General features: G+C 35.8%; 1 protein-coding gene across 1 annotated transcript in view; it reads right to left on the bottom strand.

The window, feature by feature from the left end:
- The window catches only part of LOC123540065 (uncharacterized), a 42,489-nt gene extending 25,767 nt beyond the window's left edge, over positions 1–16,722 (bottom strand). The window contains exons 1-3 of the mRNA XM_053527465.1: positions 15,927–16,722; positions 14,443–14,601; positions 7,244–8,126 (exon numbers count right to left, since the gene is read on the bottom strand). Coding sequence (XP_053383440.1) covers positions 7,244–8,126; positions 14,443–14,601; positions 15,927–16,487 — 1,603 coding nt within the window. The 5' untranslated portion in view covers positions 16,488–16,722. The remainder of the gene's footprint in view (positions 1–7,243; positions 8,127–14,442; positions 14,602–15,926) is intronic.
- Positions 16,723–20,252: the final 3,530 nt, after the last annotated feature.

Raw genomic sequence — 20,252 nt, forward strand, 5'->3', positions numbered from 1 at the left:
TAAAGACGTTTTTGAATTGCAACATGTTTTGTTATTCATTTCGCAGATTAAGATAATTATTTTGCTTCTGTATTAACATATCTATCTCGAAATAAATTTTGTCGACAACTCTTTAAACAACCAAACTGCACACACAATTTTATTTGACAATTGTAAAATTATTTCTACAGTGCGATAAAAAAAATGTCGAAATGTTATGACAATTTTGTCGCAGCATGCGTTTTTATTGCAAACTGTTGATATGTTTAACACGTAACACTTGGCCCAAAAACACTTTCTGACAACAATGGTCAAAAAGCACCTTTTCAACGATTTGACGAAGTTCCAAAAATCTCCATATCTACCTCCGCGTAGCAGTTTAACTGTACCGGTAAGGGGAAGAAACACCGTGTTGGAATTTGTCTTCATATAGATTTACCCTTGCTCCATTACGGACTCCTGCAGGATTTGTGTTTATTTCGAGTTCAAATATTTTTCGTAAATGAAAAGCTGACATGTCACGCTAAAGCCGAGGTATTTTCAATCCGTTCAAGTAAGTTAAAAATTTACTTTTTATTTAAAACAGAATCACGCTTATAAATTTAGACGGAGTGATCCTTGCCTATATACTAATCCAAATGCGACATTCGTTGCAAGATATGCCTGTTTACATTCATTTCCTTTCCTTCCAGGAAAAACTGAAAGTTGTATGACGTCACTAACGTTGTCGTCAAAAACATACATTGCTGGCCGTCCTGAGCTTATCTTGCATTTATCGTGACTTCCTAGAAGAATAAATTTATCTTTCGTGTTTAATGTAGCTTCAATTTTTTTTTATCTTTTATGTATCTAATACGTTGTTTTATTTGCATTTGTTTAAACAATATCGAACAAAAGTAACAATCATCTGAATTTTTTATGGAAAAATAATTCTTCTTGCAATTAGATCTATCATTTTCATGGATAATGTAGAACAGATAAAAAGCTGAAACTGCGTGCCTTAAATATTTCAAAATATCACTATGTTAACAATTTTAGAGTATAGTGCTAGTATATAAGTACCATCTTATCACCTGAATCAGAAAAGTAGGAATAATTACAAATCAAACTGTCAACATTTTTGTAATGTTTCCTTGTACTCAGCCAAAATGTATAAATACCCCTAGTCTGTCATCTATTTTCACACATTCTGTTACAGTGTATGGCGTGTATGTAGGCTTACATTTAACCCGCAAAACTTTAAATTCTAGAAAGATTTGGCAAAAATGGCTGTTTGAAAATGTCTTAGGTAAAAATGTCTTAGGTAAAAATGCTCAGAATTACAAGTTTTATGGTAAAACAAAGACATGATTTTAACGCTACAATGTTTTATTGCAGATAAACCCTTGCTAAAAAATCAAGTTGTACTTAAAAAAATTTATGCAAATAGATGAGATAGGGTCGTGTGGCCGATATTTTGCAACACTGATCTGAAAAATGATCGCAATAAGTTTTCATAATAAGGGTCTACAGGACAATCTGAATTTTTATATCAGTTTTACGCACAGATTTTTTCATTAATGTGGGAAAGTCGTAATTAAACTTATGACCTTTAATATGGTTAAATAAAATGTATAGGACAGTGTACTTATTTTTGAAATATTTACCCATAATTTAAGAAACTTGAGCATTTAAAGACAACTTTTTTTGGAATTATTTAACTTTAGAATATTTTAACTTTAGACAGACAGTACCGTTTAGGTAATAAATTTACTTACCGTATGTCTCTGGTTTGTAAAATAATTTTCATTTCCGTTCAATTGTAGAATGGGGGCAAGGGACAGTTAATTTGAAAATTCCACAAATCTGCGCTGATACAAGAAATCATGAAAAATCCAATTTTGATAAATTCGAAGCAAGTGTTGAGCGAATGTATTGCATAGACTTAGCACTTTATTGTGTGACACTTTCAGCCTGCCGATTCTGTTTCTTCTGTGATAAAAACGAGTAAAACGCAGGTTTCAGGACACTAAATTTTGAGGCAAAAATGGCCCAAAATGCACACCTTGTGCGACCTGTACCGTATTATCTGCAAATGACTGACCTAAAACACATGCATATTTTTAAAGCATGTGGCCAGACGAAAATAATGATGGGAAGAAAAGTGTCTCATAACCGTTTACGTTTTCCGCTATTTTGAGCTGAATCTGGATGGATGAATGACCGTTTCCATTTCGTCTGAATTCCGTTACCTCAGGTAAGACTTTAGACCCGGCCGTCTACACGGAGCTAGGAAAATCGATTCAAGTATATTGCCTTTAAATTGCATCTGTCTATTTTATTTAAAAACGTACCCGGGCCAAATGCGAAACTGGACCCTGCCACTGAAGTACCTTCATGACCAGTGGTGCAAAAGGGGAAGCTATAATTACTATTCAAAATAAATTCAACCAAACAGATTATTCCCCTTACATTGCATTTAAGAATAGGAATGATTCAATGTAGTTTACACATTTTATACAGTTTACTGTTTTCTCTGTTTACATTATTAACGGTATTACGAATATTTATTTTCATGCATTCATAACAACAAATTGCTCGCTGTTATGTTCCTTAATTTTCCGATAAGTCAGTTTGTAGTGTTATTGTACTGGAACACTATGTGCTAGAATGGTTAGGGCCATTTATTGTTTACAGTCATTTTCATTATTATTCTCTTTATAACAACTTTATAATTACTTCTTTTTTACCTGGTGGAGAAGCTTTTGACTAATCGGATATTTTTTTCTTATTTTCTGCACACTGGTGAAGATCAACGAATTTTCATGTTTTTAACATGCTTACACGTTCAAATAAGACCGGTACTTTATGATTATATCAGGATTTAATTCGGTTTTCAGAGAGGGGCGCATACAAATCAGACAGCCGGTTGCTCACAAAATGTTGTATAATCAAATCTTTCAAACGATCCCTTGGAAGCTGTGGCAACGTTAGATGTCGCAACGCCGCTAAATGTCGCAACCACCGTTAAATGTCACAAGGTTGACGTTAAATGTCGCAACCACCGCTAAATGTCGCAAAATCGTCTGCCGCTAAATGTCGCACCTTTAACGTTAAATGTCGCAAAAATTTGCCCACCTTTATATGTCGCAACACCAACGCTAAATGTCGCACATCATAATAAGGTAAGTTAAACAGTCTTCACAATTTAGAGATAAGACTGGGTAATGCATGCTTGATTTGGGAAGGGCTGAATTGACCTTTCAGTCTAATCTGCACGTTTGCTTTTCAGTGGTTCCGCACCATACATACGTTATATATTTCATATCTAAAGGTTTAAGCACTAACGTGGTACTCGCCACAGTACTAGTTTATTTCAGGTCTAAACTATGTAATTCTATGGAGTCCTGTTTAGCTCATGAGACATTCAGCTCGCGCTCCGTATTGTCGCGCGTTGTATGGCATGTCTTTAGTCGACCTGAATTTCGTTACACAACAGGCAGGGGGCCAGAAATTGTTGATGGAGGATGGGAGTGGGGGTGGGGGAGGGGGGGGGGGCACCAGTTTTAAACAAAAGCGTCACCGGCGACGTGCGGTAGGTATGGGGTTCCTCTGTCCGTATTTGTGGGACAGTTCTTATATACAGGTATGAAATGTTTGCCTGTGGTGCATTTTTGTCTATTTTTTAGGTACGTACTAGAGGGGCACTCCCCTTATTTTAGGTGGTTAGGGTCTTTTCCCATTGACAATTTTGATAAAAAGTATGGAATGCTGGACTTTAATTGCATTTTTTGTTCAAAATTTCGATGTATGGGAGGGGTTATCCCTGTCATTTTCGAGGGTTCGGGGTCTCTCCCCGGGAAAGTTTGAAAAATATGTATAAAATGGTTGCCTCTGGTGCATTTTTTTTCTTCTTAATTTTAAGGTACTGGAGGGGTACTCATCCCCCCCCACCCACCCCCACCTCCACACACACCCCATTTTAAGGGGTCAACGGTTCTTCCCCCTGGTGAATTTTGAAATATAAGTATAAACGCCTCAGGGGCGTTTTGGGTCTACATTTTGAGAAAATATTATTTCCAAAATAGTTTGGTGCAACTTTGATGAATATAAGTCAATAGTAAGCCAACAAGGGTGGGGTTTGGGTGGGGGGGGGGGATCGGCTCGGGCAACAATCCAGGCCTGTTACACAACAGGATGTTCAACTACGCGACACGAAGTCTGTGTTAAAATTGTTTGGTTTAGTCTCATTCCCCTCATTATCTTACTTTTCCGCCTACCCACACATACCCCCCCCCCCCCCTTCAAAAATGTAAATATTTATATTTTCTATTAATTATCTTGGTGATGTGTGTCACACCCAACTTTTTATTCTTAGGCGTCTTATGAAGCCATCCGCAGCGGGGTGCGAGAACAGCCGCCGCAGAGACAGACCTATGATTTACATTGAAATATAGAAGGATTAAATTTTGTTTCGACCATTCTTATTTTCAGTTTATATATCTAATTTTATCACTGTTCCCACCATAAAATTCATTTTCTTATCTTTCCACTGGTGTATTTTTATCAATGTAACACTATTTCTTCTTGCTTCCAATTTCATTTGAAATCAGCCATAGTACTAGTATATGAAATGCAAGCAAAAACACGTTTTTCGCTAAACTTTAAAGGACATTTAATACTGTTTCTCCTCTGAAACAAATTTTATCACTGTTACGACGTGAAATTATAACAAACAAAAAAAATGATGATACAAAAATATTTAAAGTAATTCAATGGCATCTTGCTTCCACACGGTTACTAAACGCTAGCGCCACCACCAAATTGTGGTGATAAGGAAAAGAGCTATCGACATTTCCGTGGTGCAGCTATCGCCCATTTCTACTTGTAAACACTTGAGTAAATTTTATATTTTATCTTATATTTTCATTGATAGAACTTTTTTCGAAAATCGGAGAATGTAGTTCCGTGTAACAACACTTTTACTACATGTTGACTGTAATTTCATTGAAATATTATGCAAATTGTGGCGCCAGGAGCTTTTCTCCCAAATTGACAGTGGCATATTTTCATATCGGCCAGTATTCGAACAGTATTCCGATGAATAGACACACTGTAAGAACATACCTGCGCATGCAAATGGTGTAGAAATGAATTACACGTATTCCCATACATCAAACAATTACGAAAAATACAGTAAAAAGTTAAAACACGAGTATTTTTGAAAGTGGTGGCGCTATCACTCAAGTGGTGGCGTTATACAGTAGTGGTGGCGCTGTTGTATATTATTAGTGACTAATATATTCAATTTAAATATATGAACATGTCTGTCTGCAAGCCCCGGAAATTTCTACAATAATCGATCTTATCAACCTATCCCACACTACACCCAAATTACGTTACTCCACAAAATACATGTAGTAACCTCTACATGATCGCAAAATAATCTACATGTATATGGATTCAGATTGTACATCTAAGCTCTATTGATTAATCATATTTAATCGATTGGAATTGAAAATGTACTGTAGTCACTTTTTAGAAAGCTATTTTGTTTACAGTGACATGCAAACGACGTATAAAACAAAGGAGAGTAGTTTCAGAATCTTAATACAACAAATACATTCTACACTATCTTCAAATTGTTTCCCGGACACAAATCTTTGTTTGAAATAAAAGTATTGCTACTATTTTTCTTGACCTGAATTTAAAGTACACTTACGTTTGTATTTATTTTGATTGTTTTGGATTAAAGGTCGTTTTTCAACAATATTTCAGTCACGATGTAACGGCGGGCAGTTAACGTAACCAGTGTTCCTGGATTCTGTACCAGTAAAAGTCTGTTCTCCGCAAGTAACGTTAACTGCCAACTTCCCCACATGAACTATCAGAGGTGGAGGACGAATGATTTCAGACACAATGTCTTTTATCAAATCGTCACGGAGAACATTTGGGTCGAACTTGCGGTCTCGCGATCCGTAGACCAACGCTCTACCTACTGAGTTAAGCGGGCGGGCTTACGTTTGTATTAAAGTAGAATATTTAAAAGTTAGAAATAATCCTACATTAACATTTTAAACAAAGGAAAATATTTACTTTGACTACAAGAGTCCCAAGGGTCTATGAGTATTTTGTTCTTTTTTTTCTTGGATAGAGAATGTTTCATAAAGGTAAGTAAACTATGATCGTGTTTTTCTTTCTTTAATAACATAATTCATTGCAGGATAATTATCAGTTAGAGAATGTTGGTGTTTGTTTTGTTCCGGATGCGCCAGCAGTTCGTATTATTGAATGCCGTAACAGCGCCACCACTACTGTATAGCGCCATCACAAGAGTTATAACGCCACCACTTTTAAAAATCCTGGTATATTTCTTCTAACCCGAGATTCTATTATTCATGGTGTGTGCGTATATAATTATTTATTATTTCTACACCATTTGCATGCGCAGGTATGTTCTTACAGTGTGTCTATTCATCGGAATACTGGCCGATATGAAAATGCGCCACTGTAAGATTCGGGAGAAAAGCTCCTGACACCACAATTTGCATATTATTTTAATGAAATCACTGCCAATCTGTAGTAAAAGTGTTGTTACACGGAACTACATTTTCCGATTTTCGAAAAAAGTTCTATCAATGAAAATATAAGATAAAATATAAAATTTACTCAAGTGTTTACAAGTAGAAATGGGCGATAGCTGCACCACGGAAATGTCGATAGCTCTTTTCCTTATCACCACAATTTGGTGGTGGCGCTAGCGTTTAGTAGCCGTGTTCCATTTGCATTTAAAAACGGCTAAAACTGCATTTTAGCCATTCTGTCCATAATGTTGTGTCTTCGATTTCTGTGTCGTTATTCACCCCGTTCCCCACCCATACCCAACCCTCACAAACAAACAACACTATATTTGTATTACATGAACCTGTTAATTTTTCTTCCCTCAAAAAAGTAAATATACACAAAGAATTGATAATCATAGTGTCAAATTGGAAGTGCGACATTTAGCGTTGGTGTTGCGACATATAAAGGGGGGCAAATTTTTGCGACATTTAACGTTAAAGGTGCGACATTTAGCGGCAGACGATTTTGCGACATTTAGCGGTGGTTGCGACATTTAACGTCAACCTTGCGACATTTAACGGTGGTTGCGACATTTAGCGGCGTTGCGACATTTAACGTTGCCACAGAAGCAAAGAATGCAACAAAAAGGTAGAATAGCAGACTAGGTTTGATTTAACTTGTTTATGAGAGGTAATAAATTATACAGAGAAAATACACTTACCATTCTTCAATTTGTTGTATATATCTTCTTTGCTTTCTGTTTTTGTCTTCTCAATCTGCTCTAATACTTCATCTCTGGCTCCAGCTATTTGTTCTGCAACTTCACCAGCTTTTGATGCAATTGCTTTCGCATGAGTATTGGCTTCCGCTTCCATCGTATTAATTCCAGCAGTGGCCTCTGTTTTCAACCTTTTAACTTCTTGATCAGCCACATCTACTAACTTTCCCTTAACAGTATGTCCTTCTGCAACTATATCTTCTTTTTGTTTTTCACCTTCTGATGCTATTGTTTTCACCTGAGTATTGGCTTCCGCTTCCATCGTATTAATTCCAGCAGTGGCCTCTGTTTTCAACCTTATTACTTCTTGATCAGCCACATCTACTAACTTTCCCTTAACAGTATGTCCTTCTGCAACTATATCTTCTTTTTGTTTTTCTCCTTCTGATGCTATTGTTTTCACCTGAGTATTGGCTTCCGCTTCCATCGTATTAATTCCAGCCGTGGCCTCTGTTTTCAACCTTTTTACTTCTTGATCAGCCACATCTACTAACTGTCTCTTCACAGTATGTCCTTCTGCAATTATATCTTCTTTTTGTTTTTTTCCTTCAGCCTGGACGTCTTCAATCGATTTCTTTGCTTGCTTTTCTATTTCATCCATTGCAGAGTTGTAGGCTTTCTCTAACTGAGATATTGACGCTTTCCCATGTTTGTCAATTGTACTGACAAATGTTTTTGTGAGTTTAATAATTTGTAACGTTTTCATTTTAGCATTCTTCATGTAATCTTCTTTTGCAGTCCTTATTTCATCTTGAACTGCTTTACCAATATCATCAAGCACTTTCCGGACATCGTCTTTACCAATGACTAGGGTATCATTTTGAAGCTAAAATATATTCAAAAAAGATTGTAGCCAGATATCGAAAGATGGTGATTTTTATTTAACTTTATTACAGTTTTTGATAGATACATTTGCAGATAAATATTTATAACAATACGCTATGTAAAAATATATAGTGTATGATAAAATGTTTGAAAATTTATTTTAAGTATTTGTAACTACATGTACATATAAACATAAATAATGCAAACCACTAGGATGGAGATTTTCTTTAGAAAAGCGTATGATTCCCAATACTACTTCATTTATATAGGATGATGAATAGATATACAATTTCTGTCAATAACAGAAATACAATTTGCTAGTGACAGACGCAAGTCCTGTCATATTCAAATAAAGCAAACTCGACGGGATTAATAATATCTGTCATGTGTTTACGAATCGGATAGAAATATCCGTCCCGAGGGCACCTGCGCATTGGGCGGTAATGAGGCTTGCCGCTTGACGGATATTTCTGTCTGATTCGTAAACACATGACTGATATTTTTTCTTGCATATCGTATACATGTTAGCATTTTATTCTGGCAGACGTTTTTCTTGCATACCGTATTTTACAAAAGGTAGAAATAGTTTCGTTTTAGCACTCTTTCTTATAGTGGAGAATGAACACAAAGTGCGGGAAATTAACGTCCGTAAGCAGAAGTGACGATACGCACAATAACAAAGTTCCACTTTAGTTTTGTCGTTTGTAGCGTAACGTTATGTTTTTATGGTAAACAAACGTATTTTGAATCGAGAAATATACTATAAGGAATGGAGAGAAACTATCAAGGTACCTGCTTTTTTCGTATTTTACATAAACAATATATTATTAGTGTATGAACCGGTAGTTGTCATTAACAGCACGAGAGTCATCTGGCATCGGGGTGCCAGATGGGTTTTGCCGGCATGGGTAAAATAACCGGAAACGCCAGTCTGATATGCAAGAAATTAGAAGTTTGACTCTAACAAAAGGACTATATGGCTCGTAATCGCATACATGAGCTTCAGAGCTGAAATAGTTTTAAGGGTGTGCAATTCTGAAAGACGACTATAATATGCTTCAAGTGGCAACGAAATATATCGGGAAAAGGAATGAAAAATAAATGTTTGGTTGAGGGAGTGCATGATCGGGAAGGTGCGGTCGACTGGCTAGAGGACAGAAGATGGTGTAGAGTAAACCTTAGCATGCCGATAAATATTTATTAAAGGTTTTAAAAAAAAAACACAGAAAAAACTGGTGGTGGGGAGCTATACAGGGTGATCAAGGTGGTTGGGGTGACCGGGTTTGGGTAAATAACTTCACATCTTGATTTTTTTGTTGTTTTTGGATTTAACGTCGCTCCGACACATAATAGGTCATATGGCGACTTTCCAGCTTTAATGGTGGATGAAGACCCCAGGTGCCCCTCCGTGCATAATTTCATCACGAGCGGGCACCTGGGTAGAACCACCGACCTTCCGTTAGCCAGCTGGGTTGCTTCCTCACACGAAGAATTCAACGCCCCGAGTGAGGCTCGAACCCATATCGATAAGGGACAAGTGATTTGAAGTCAGCGACCTTAACCACTCGGCCACGGAGGTCCCCTCACATGCTGATAATAAATTGTACCTGTATAAGTAAATGTAGAGTAAGAGGCCCCTTGACAAATATTATCTAAGCTCTGGGCCATATGGCTTGAAAGAATATATATTTTTAAAGTTTTTTTTTAAAGACTACCCACACAATTCTTCTTTACACAGGTCATGTGGTTTTGTACAAGATTTTCAAGGTAAACGTCATATACAAACAAGCGCATTCTTTCAAACACCATATGATCACAGGGCGGGACCATATTTGACACTAGGGGAACAATTTGAACATTCTGTGTAGAGAACCTCTAGATGATGTCACATACCAAAAATCAATGTCCTAGTCTCAGTGGTTTTGGACAAGAAGATTTTCGAAGTTTTTCTTATAAATTATTAGTCTATATAAAGCATGTGACCTCCTGAGCGGAACCATATTGGACACTAGAGAGATAATCTGAACAGCTTGGTAGAGAACCACTGTATGACACTAAGTTGCAAATATCAGTCATTTGATCTGTGATTTTGGAGAAAAAAGATCTAATGACATTCCTTCCGATTGTCATGGCAACCACAGTTCTGCATCGAATTAAAGTCTTTGACACAGTTATGAAGAATACCATCCAAGGATCATCCCAGACCTGTGAAATTTCGTGTTATTTTTTAAAGAAAAATGTGGACGTACGTACGGACCCTGAGCACTTTGTGAGCTAACACCCAAGGTTCTCTGTTGCTCTATTATAATAATGTTTGACAACACTACGTGCGAAACACGCTATATGATGTGTGGTGTATGAAATTGTAAATGTTTCACTGTTATTCCACACCAAACTATCGCCAGTCGCTAATCATCTCTTTTTAAATAAATAAATAAATAAATAAATACATCAATAAACTAGAAATGTGTTCATAGGACACAGATGCCCCCACTACATGACATTAAAATGACAATTTTTTTCCCAGGTCAGGGGCCAGAACTCCTACAATGTTAAATGAATCCGGATGCGAAACCCCAGGTGCACAATTGCACATGCTGACCAACATTCCTGTAAACTTTGGTGACTCTAGGTCAAATACTTTTGGAGCTACGCACGACACAACATTAAAATGACTAATTTTTTACTAAGTCAGTGGCTATAACTCCTACACGACTGAATGAATCCGGATGCGAAACCCCAGGTGCACAACTGCATATGCTGACCAACCTTCTTGTAAACTTTGGTGATTCTAGGTCAAATACTTTTGGAGCTATGCGCGACACAACTTTAAAATGACTAATTTTTTACTAAGTCAGGGGCCATAACTCCTACACGACCGAATGAATCCGGATGCGAAACCCCAGGTGCACAACTGCATATGCTGACCAACCTTCTTGTAAACTTTGGTGATTCTAGGTCAAATACTTTTGGAGCTATGCGCGACACAACATTAAAATGACTAAATTTTTACTAAGTCAGGGGCCATAACTCTTACAAGACTAGATGAATCCGGATGCGAAACCCCAGGTGCATAACTGCACATGCTGACCAACATTCCTGTAAACTTTGGTGACTCTAGGTCAAATACTTTTGGTGATATGCGCGACACAACATTAAAATGACCAATTTTTTACATAGTCAGGGGCCATAACTCCTACATGACTGAATGAATCCGAAAGCAAAACCCAAGATCTATATATATGCACAACTGCACATGCTGACCAACATTCCTGTAAAGTTTTGTGACTCTACGTCAAATACTTTCAGAGCTACGCGCGACACAACATTTTCGGAAGGACGGACGGACGGACGGACAAGAGCAAATCTATATGCCCCCCCCCCCAAAGTGGGGGCATAATAAAAACAAAAGAAAACTAGAATTGTCACAAGAGTGACGAATTATACCCCCATATTATGGTACTGTCATAGGACTATGCTAATGTCAAGCCAAACTTGCCTGACCTTTGAACTCCTAACCTAAATATCAATACAAGTCATTTGTTAGTCATTATCAACATTCCTATGAGGTTTCGTGATCCTTCGCCTAAACGTTCTCAAATTATTTTCCGGAAAAGTTTTCATGTTCCAGGTCACTCTGACCTTTGACCTTTGGAACTCGTAATTAAAAGGAGCCATCTGTTGGTCATGACCTACCTCCCTAATAAGTTTTGTTATCCTATTCCAAAGTTGTCTGAAATTAGTATCCAAAACTCGTTTTAAATATTCCGGTCACTGTGTCATTGACCTGTAACCCTTTAACTGCAAAATCAAAAGGGGACATCAGCTGGTCATAGCCAACCTCCCTATCAATTCTCATGATCGTAGGCTAAAACATTCTCAAGTTATCAATTGGAAACTGTTTAACTATTTTGTGTCATTGTGACCTTGACCTTTGACCTACTAACATTAAAGTCAAACTTCACCTGTATTTTATCATGTTACACCCTTGTATAAAAATATGATCCTAGACCAAAGCGCTCTTAAGTTATCATCCGCAAACCGTTTAACTGTTTCGAGTCAATGTGACCTTGACCTTTGACCTACTGATCTCAAGTCGAACTTGACCTGCACTTCATAATGATACATCTGTGTACAAAAACCATGATCCTAGACCCACACGTTCTTAAGTTATCTCCCTGAAACCATTTAACTGTTCTGAGTCACTGTGACCTTGACCTTTGACCCCAATGTCAAATTTGACCTGTATTTTATGATGATACACCTGTGTAACAAAATGTATGATCCTAGGTATAAGCGTTCCCAAGTTATCATCCGGAAATAATTTATCTGTTCAGTGTCACTGTGACCTTGACCTTTGATCTACTAACTTCAAAGTATGACCTGCATCTTATGATAATACACCTGTGTGCAAAAAATCACGATCCTAGACCCAAACGTTCTGAAGTTATCTTTTAACTGTTCCGAGTTACTGTGACCTTAACCTTTAACCTACTGACCCAAAGTCAATCTTGACCTGCATTTTATGATGATACTCCTGTGTACCAAAATGTATGATCCTAGGTCAAAGCGTTCTCAAGTTATCATCCGGAAACCGTTTAACTGTTAAGGGTCACTATGACCTTGACCTTTGACCTACTGACTCAACAGTCAAACTTGACTTGCATTTTCTGATGTTACGCCTGTGTACAAAAGTTATTTAAATCGGTCAAGTCTTTCAAGAGTTATCATCCGGAAACCATAAAACCATCGGACCGACCGACAGACAAGCTCACTCCTATATATACCCCCGCTCCACCACCACCACCCTCCACCTCCAAACTTCGTTTTGTATGGGTATAAAAACATTTTGTCCTGAAATTACGCCCAAGGGCGGATTCTACATGTTTCCTATGCATATAGCCCATCTGAAGCTAATCAACCACACAAAGCAACTCACAAACTGTTACATTTTAGTTATTCTATTAAATAATACCCGATGTACATTTTTGACATTTGCTTTACAGTTAAACAAACGTAATCTGCATTTTATTGTCATATAATATACATATTTTAACCCGTATAACTCACTTAAAATTAAATATTTAGAGAGAAACAAAGTTTCCTCTTTTAACGGGTTAAATCCATTTTATAACAAACGACAAAAACAAGAGATCACAGAGTGATCTTGGCGCCCACCAAAAAGAGTACAATAGTGCTTATATTTCTTCAAAGTCAGGAGAAAAAGTAAATATTGTAAGCATATTTTTGAGAATAGTATCATCATCTTTGTTTCCGTTCGCTAATATTTCGATAAATCAAAGATATACTTTGGTGGAAATGTTCTTATGCTCATATTTTGATGTAGAAAATGTATCTGATATCAGAAAGATACATAAGCAAAAGTCATTTTATTACTCTTGCCAAAACTGTTTCGTGACGAATTAACCCACTGCCTTTAAGGAATCAAATTGAAGAAAAACCTGTCAGTTTAATAAATTCACAAGTTGCACTAAAAACAACAGCAAACAAGAGCGTCATGGTGACCCTGGATCGCTCACCAGAGTAATATGAGCTACATATTTCAAATGTCAAACTGATGATTTTTAGAAATGTCTGAAATATTTTCCGATGTACAATCAAAAAACCCCTAGGGCAGGGCCAATTTTTTGGCTAGAAGAGTTATCCAATGTACATGCATGCTTGGTACACAATCATGTTGCATGTAAGAGGCATACATACATACAGCATTGTACAGTCAACACAATTACTGATCTAGCATCGTCTTTAAAATTAATAATCAATGCACCAGAAAAAAATCTAAAGATAAGCAAAAGTACTCTCAGCTGGCATAATGCTTACGCTGTTCTCATCATGTCTATACGGCTTCCTGAAGATCAAACAATTAGCTTTTGAAGAGTAGTTCGAACAATTTTTTGTTTGTTTGTTCTGGGTTTAACTCCGTTGTTCAACAGTGTTTCTGGACTCTGTATCAGTACAAACCGCAAGTAACTGCCAACTTCTCCACATGAATAAGAAGCGGAGGACAAATGGTTTCGGACACAATGTCGTTTATCAAATAGTCACGGAGAACATTCTCCCTACCCGAAGATCGAACTCACGATCCAACTATCCGTAGACAAAAGCTCTACCTGCTGAGCTAAGCGGGCGTGCCCTTTTTTGTGACGGATAGAAAAAACATGTGTACCAGCTACGTTACATCTCATCGCATATGAAGATGCAATAATGATTGTGTCCTTTTGTTTCTATTCTACTACTAGTGAAACTTATAGTTTTGAAAGGTTCTTCGGAATCCAAACAACTACAATAACACCAACCTGTAATAATTTCGTTTTAGCATTCTGTGCATCGGTATTAGCAGACAGATATGCAGGATCTGACAGCAAATTCTGTAAGACACTAAAACAGTGTTGCAGATCTGTATCTTCCATCTCTAACTGTGGGCAATGTCGAACTGCTTTGCCTACCTCTCTACCCTGTAAACAAAAGTTCAGAAACAAAATAAAACATGTATAAAAATAATTCAACTCGCAAATATTTATTTAAAGGGTGCATTTTTATATGTTTCTGTCGTGTTTTTGTTGTTTTTATGAAGACTGCAGCAAAATGTTTTTTTTTTCTTAAAAATTTGATAATACGATAAGTGACAAGCCTATTGTAAATAATCGTTAACGCTCGGTTTTCCATTCCATATTTCAAGGAAATTAATGTAAATCCTTAAAATATCTTTATAGTTTCTTTTGGGAATTAAGACAGAGTGCGAAATGGTAGTGGTTATGCTGCGTATTTGAAAATCAAAAGATCTTGATCGTTTTACCTTAAGTGTGACCTTGAGCTATGAGTTTGTGGCCTTGGTCGTAATAAAGAACATACATTTATAGTCCTTTTATGGCGTTTTATGTAGCACGTAATTTAATTATCGATCTATGCATGGACAAATAATTGACTGGATTAAAAAAGACGACGAAATATTTGATCTTGACCTTCGCGCCTAGGCCATGTATTTAGGAACACATCATTTTATTATGAGGAGCATTTATGCTTCATTGATGGCAGTGTTACCGACCCGGTTAAGGTAGTTCTGCACGTTTGATAAACCGGAAGTGATGGCGTAACGTCATTTATCCGGAAAACATAGGATAAAGCCTGGATTCGGCGTACGGAAATGAAAATCAGTGTATGGAATAAAGGCAACCTGTGAATAAATTTATTAAATTTTTAACAGTCTCTATCTTTCTAAAGTTAAAATATGATCTTAAAACATCTGACACGTTAAATAATTTAAAATAATGTCTTAAAATCAGCTTCAAATAGGTGGTTCACTTTAATCATGGCCAAATATCTCAGAAATAAGCACACGGACCTATACATTTTATTTCACTATATTATAGGTCATATGTTTATTTACGACTGTGAGAATTTTCATTAAAATCTACATTGTGGAAAATTTTCTATTCGCGAAAATGTTATGAAAGTTGCTATTTTCCCATAGACTCCCATTATGAAAACTTGCGCGAGGTCCGAAATTTTCAAATCAGTCTAGCAAAAAATCAAGCACACGACCCTATCCTTTTTATTTGCTGAATTTTCTAGGTATAGTCTGAAGGTTTGAAAAATCGGAGTTTAATCAAATTCTACATTGTAGAAAAAAGTTCGATCCAAACGTGCAGAACTACCTTAATACCAGAATGACCGTAGGAATTACTGACTAACGGATGGATAATGCGCGCACAAATGACTTCTGAATACAGGAACAAAAATAGTTCTGAAATTTAGTCTTATCAAACTCATGAAGTGTTACCTGTTCAAAGATATTGTTCTTGTTGGAAATTTTCGACTGAAATGCTCCATAGTTCAGGATAACACTGATGATCCCATTGAAATCTGTGTCTGCAGATTTCGTCGCATCCTTGTATCCGTCTGGTGGCATAAAACATTTAGCAACCTCCCATGGGTTACTACACCACTGGGTAGCATCAGTGTTTTTATAGGATGGACCATAGTATCGATGTGAACGTTGGATCTCGTTTTTAAAATTATGACATATCTTGTTAGGGCAGCCAGACGGGAGATATTGCGTGGCAGAATTTCTATGGAAGTTACAATTTCCACGTCTTGCATTACAAATCCTATTCGTGGGGCAAACAATAACATTTTCTGTGCAACAACTAGAACAGGTGGTACCAGCAGGTAGTCCATTGTTGTTGCAAATGTCACTCAAACATTTCTGCTGGAACTGTTCTATTTCATCATAAACAAAAGGCTCAATACCTTCTTTAGTTAATAATACACCTAATCCAGCCTTAATCCAATTCTTGAATTTGGTTCCTGATAGTTTAGGATCATACAACGGAGTGGCCATGATTTTTACAGAAAATTATACAACCATCGTATCCAAAACGTTAAGTCCACGTGCGGTTGCACATGTCGCATCAGTTTACTTCATTTATTCCTGTTTTACAAATCTTTAAACTTGGCAATTTTAATTCAGTTTAAGTTTAAATTGCGCGAGGGGTCATCTTACTCTGTCATTATCTTTAGGTACGACAGCCAGAAATACATTTCTCTTTTTAAATGCAATGCTTCTTTGTGTTCAGCAGTCTGAAAAAGATCAACAAAAATGTTATACCAGAAATATTGTGTCGTAAATTCAGTATGTTAGATTGTTCCGATATGAAATCAAGCAATCTAAAATAACTTATGAGACGCGAAGGGTTATAGTAGGTCATTAGATTTCTATCGAGAAATATGACATTCTGCAGCCGAAATATTGCTCGACTTAATCTTTTGATTACAATCATACGCATACATGATAAAATGATAATTATGTGTAAATAATATATAGATTCTTAATAATATTTAAATTAAATAATTATATTCTTTTACTGGAGTAAAATTGAAAATTCCGACTTTAAGGAACTTCTTATTGCATGACTGCGGCATTTTCCTTTGAAGTTTTGTGTTTTCTAAATTCTGGTATCGCCACGGTTAGCCGTGCTCTAAATTCCGTTGCACACAGGTATCGCTCACAGTTTTCTCTGTCTGGGATGTAGAACAATACACACAAATTAGCTCAATGTTGTTCAGTTTACTGTTTTTAATCATGCAATAAATCAGTTAGACAATACTACGCTGTTTTTCCCGCGAGTATCATCATGCTTGGGAGAATCCAAACTAAGTAGCAAACTCGCCTCTGCAGGCCGTTTTCCCTACCCAAATTACGTTCCCTGAGATCCCCCCCATGATGATACCACCGTAACACATTTTTAAATGTTTTAATCAAACAAAAATTTAACTTTTAAACGACCCCAAAAATAAACTTACAAAAAACAAAGTTGAACCTAAAAAGAAAATATAGCCCGTTTCTTTTTCCATAGGGTGTGCCCAATAACCATTTTTTTAAAAATTTAAAAAAAAGCGTTTGTATTTTTTGGAAAAAAATGATTTTTTATGACCGTCTAATTTATTAAAAAGGTAAAAAGGGGGGTTTTGTTTGCTAAAGGGTGGGGTAGGTGGTGGGGGGGCGGGAACAAAAAACAAATGGCATACTGAAAACTAAATTTTTTAAAATTTTGGGGGACCCAAGTGAATCAATTTTTTGGGAAGAAATTTTTTTGGGATTAAATTTTGTAAACCCCTTGAATAAATACTAAATATAGTAAAAAAGTCAAAATTTTACATTGAAATTAACTCGTCTTTAAATCATTTTTGTTTAAGATAGATACGAAAACATACTTTTTCCTTTTAAACTTCACTGACCTTTTTGATACCCGAACCTTTATAAGTCTTTTTTAGCAGAAATTTTTTTAAAATTTTAAAAAGGAAACGCTGTGTTAGCTTGTAATAGGTACAAATTTATGTTTGTAATATACAATGAAAACAACTGACGGGGCATCCCTAAATGCAAAACATGATTCACCCTGAAAAAAAAAGGGCTTTATGTCTTGATATCCCTTTTTGAAAATCAAAAAATCAAACAAAGTAACGAAAATATCTTTTAAAAACAAAAAGCTGATTTAAAAAATTAAGAAAAAATGAAAACTGAAAAAATTAACTTTAAATGAAAAAAAAAATTTAAACCGTTTAAAACTGTTAAATATTCCAAGCAATTCTTTAAAAGATTTCAAAATTTAAAAAAAAAAAATTTAATATTTTTAGTTTTTCAAGGGCAGAAACCCGTATCTTTTATTTATTTTTGAAAAAAATTAAACTTAAATTCAAAAAAAATTTAAATTCTTTGTTCCTTTTTTGTTTTTTGAAAATATTTAGCGAGGGCTATTTACAAATTTTTAATTCTGAATGTAACCCACAATCATCAACGTTTTTGACTACTTCCATCTCACCTTTTTTATAGTGACTAAAAAAAAACCAAAATTAGAAAACTTTTAAAAACTTTAAAACATCTTTTTAGCCTTCTGGTATAAACCATTTGTTTTTTGTAGATTTTTTGGCTTTTTATTGTTTCCTACCTGTCTTTTGCCATGGAAATTTCTTTTTCTTTATTTCCCAAATAAAACTTCCCGACTTTTATTCTGTTTTTTGTATGAACATAATAATATACGCAAAGAAGGGTTATATAAGATAATTTCCCTTCTTTCAATTTTTATCGGCTTAAGGGACTTTAAACAGACAAAAAAATTATGTTTGAACAGTGAAATTAGCACAAACCAAATATTTGTGCAAAAATTTTACTTTTTACATTTAGGGAGGTTACACCCTAAAAAAAAGTTTAAAAACTTTAACATATTCATACGGTTTTATATTAATTTTGAACGGAAAAAAAAAACCAGTCTTAAAATTTTAAAGATATTTTCCCCGGCCCTTAACTGACCAAACCACACATCAAAACAAAAGGATAAATAAAGGGATACTCAAAATTTTTTTTTTAAAAAAATAACTTCTATGAAATATAAGTACTTTTTCAAAAAACAACAGTATTTGTTTCCGGCTGGAATTTTTTAAAGGGGAAATTTTTTATTTTTTGGGTAAATGTTAAAAAAAAAATTTTCCAATGCCGAAAAAAAAATTTTGGGGTGGGGGAAAAAATTTGGGGTATGTCGAGATCCCGGAAGCAAACATTTGTAAAACCTTTTAAAAACCAGCTCTTTATGAAAACCTTCCCTTCCTACGTAAGAGAAAACAGAAAATAAGGAGGATAAAATTTATCATAAAAATTCCATGTGGATTAAAACCCCCACCGTCGGGGAAGAAAATGCTCAATCCATACGAAAGAACCCGACCCCTGACGCATTTTTGTCAGAGACGGTTTTTAAAAACCTTCTAAAATGCTTTAAAGTAAAACAAAGGGAAATTCCCATATTGAGTGCTTGACAAACAATTGAAGATAGAGACTTTTCCCAATGAAAAATCCCAAGTGCCCGAGGCGGAAAATTTGAACCAAGCTGCACAAAAGGGAATCCATGCTCTAACCACTAGCCAAGATCGACTCCAAAACGTACCTGCCCCAGACAAACTGGCTACGTTAGCGAGGGAAAACACTGGCCCTCTTAAAAGGGAATCATCATATTTAATTTAATGCAACTTGACGTGGGAAAGTGCAATCAAAGGGCCACTAGAAAAAAGTCGGGTTTCCCAGATGAACCCCTTTTACGCCCTTCCCAAGCCCATAACAAAAATTTTTAAAGAAAATAAAATTTTTTTTTAATATAAATTTCCATGTCCCGGGATTTGAGCCCGGACCCGCTCTTACCACTGAGCCAAAAGGTCGACGGAGCCCAATTTCCCCAGAACCCATTAAAATCTGATTTCCACATTTTTCCCTTTAAGGCAGGGGATCCATTTCTAAAAAATTCAAAAAAACCCTTTTTTGAAAATAAAATAAGGGGGATAAGATGAGAAAACTAAATATGAATATTTTTTTAAATATTTCATATTCTATTGAACTCCCCTTTTTAAGAAAATGGGTAAATTTTAAAGGACCCTTTAAAATTATCCAAAAAAGGGGAAAAAGTGTTTTTTGAAACCTTTTTTTGGATAGAAAAATTTTAAAAAAGCAAAACAAGCCCAAATTTCTTAAAAAGACAAAAAGGGTTTGTTTCATATTGTTAAAAGGCATCTTTTTTCCGTAGAAATGGAGTTTAAACCATTTTAAATTTGGCTTTTGCAA

Source organism: Mercenaria mercenaria, chromosome 16 (assembly GCF_021730395.1).
Source record: "Mercenaria mercenaria strain notata chromosome 16, MADL_Memer_1, whole genome shotgun sequence".
Lineage (NCBI taxonomy): Eukaryota > Metazoa > Mollusca > Bivalvia > Venerida > Veneridae > Mercenaria > Mercenaria mercenaria.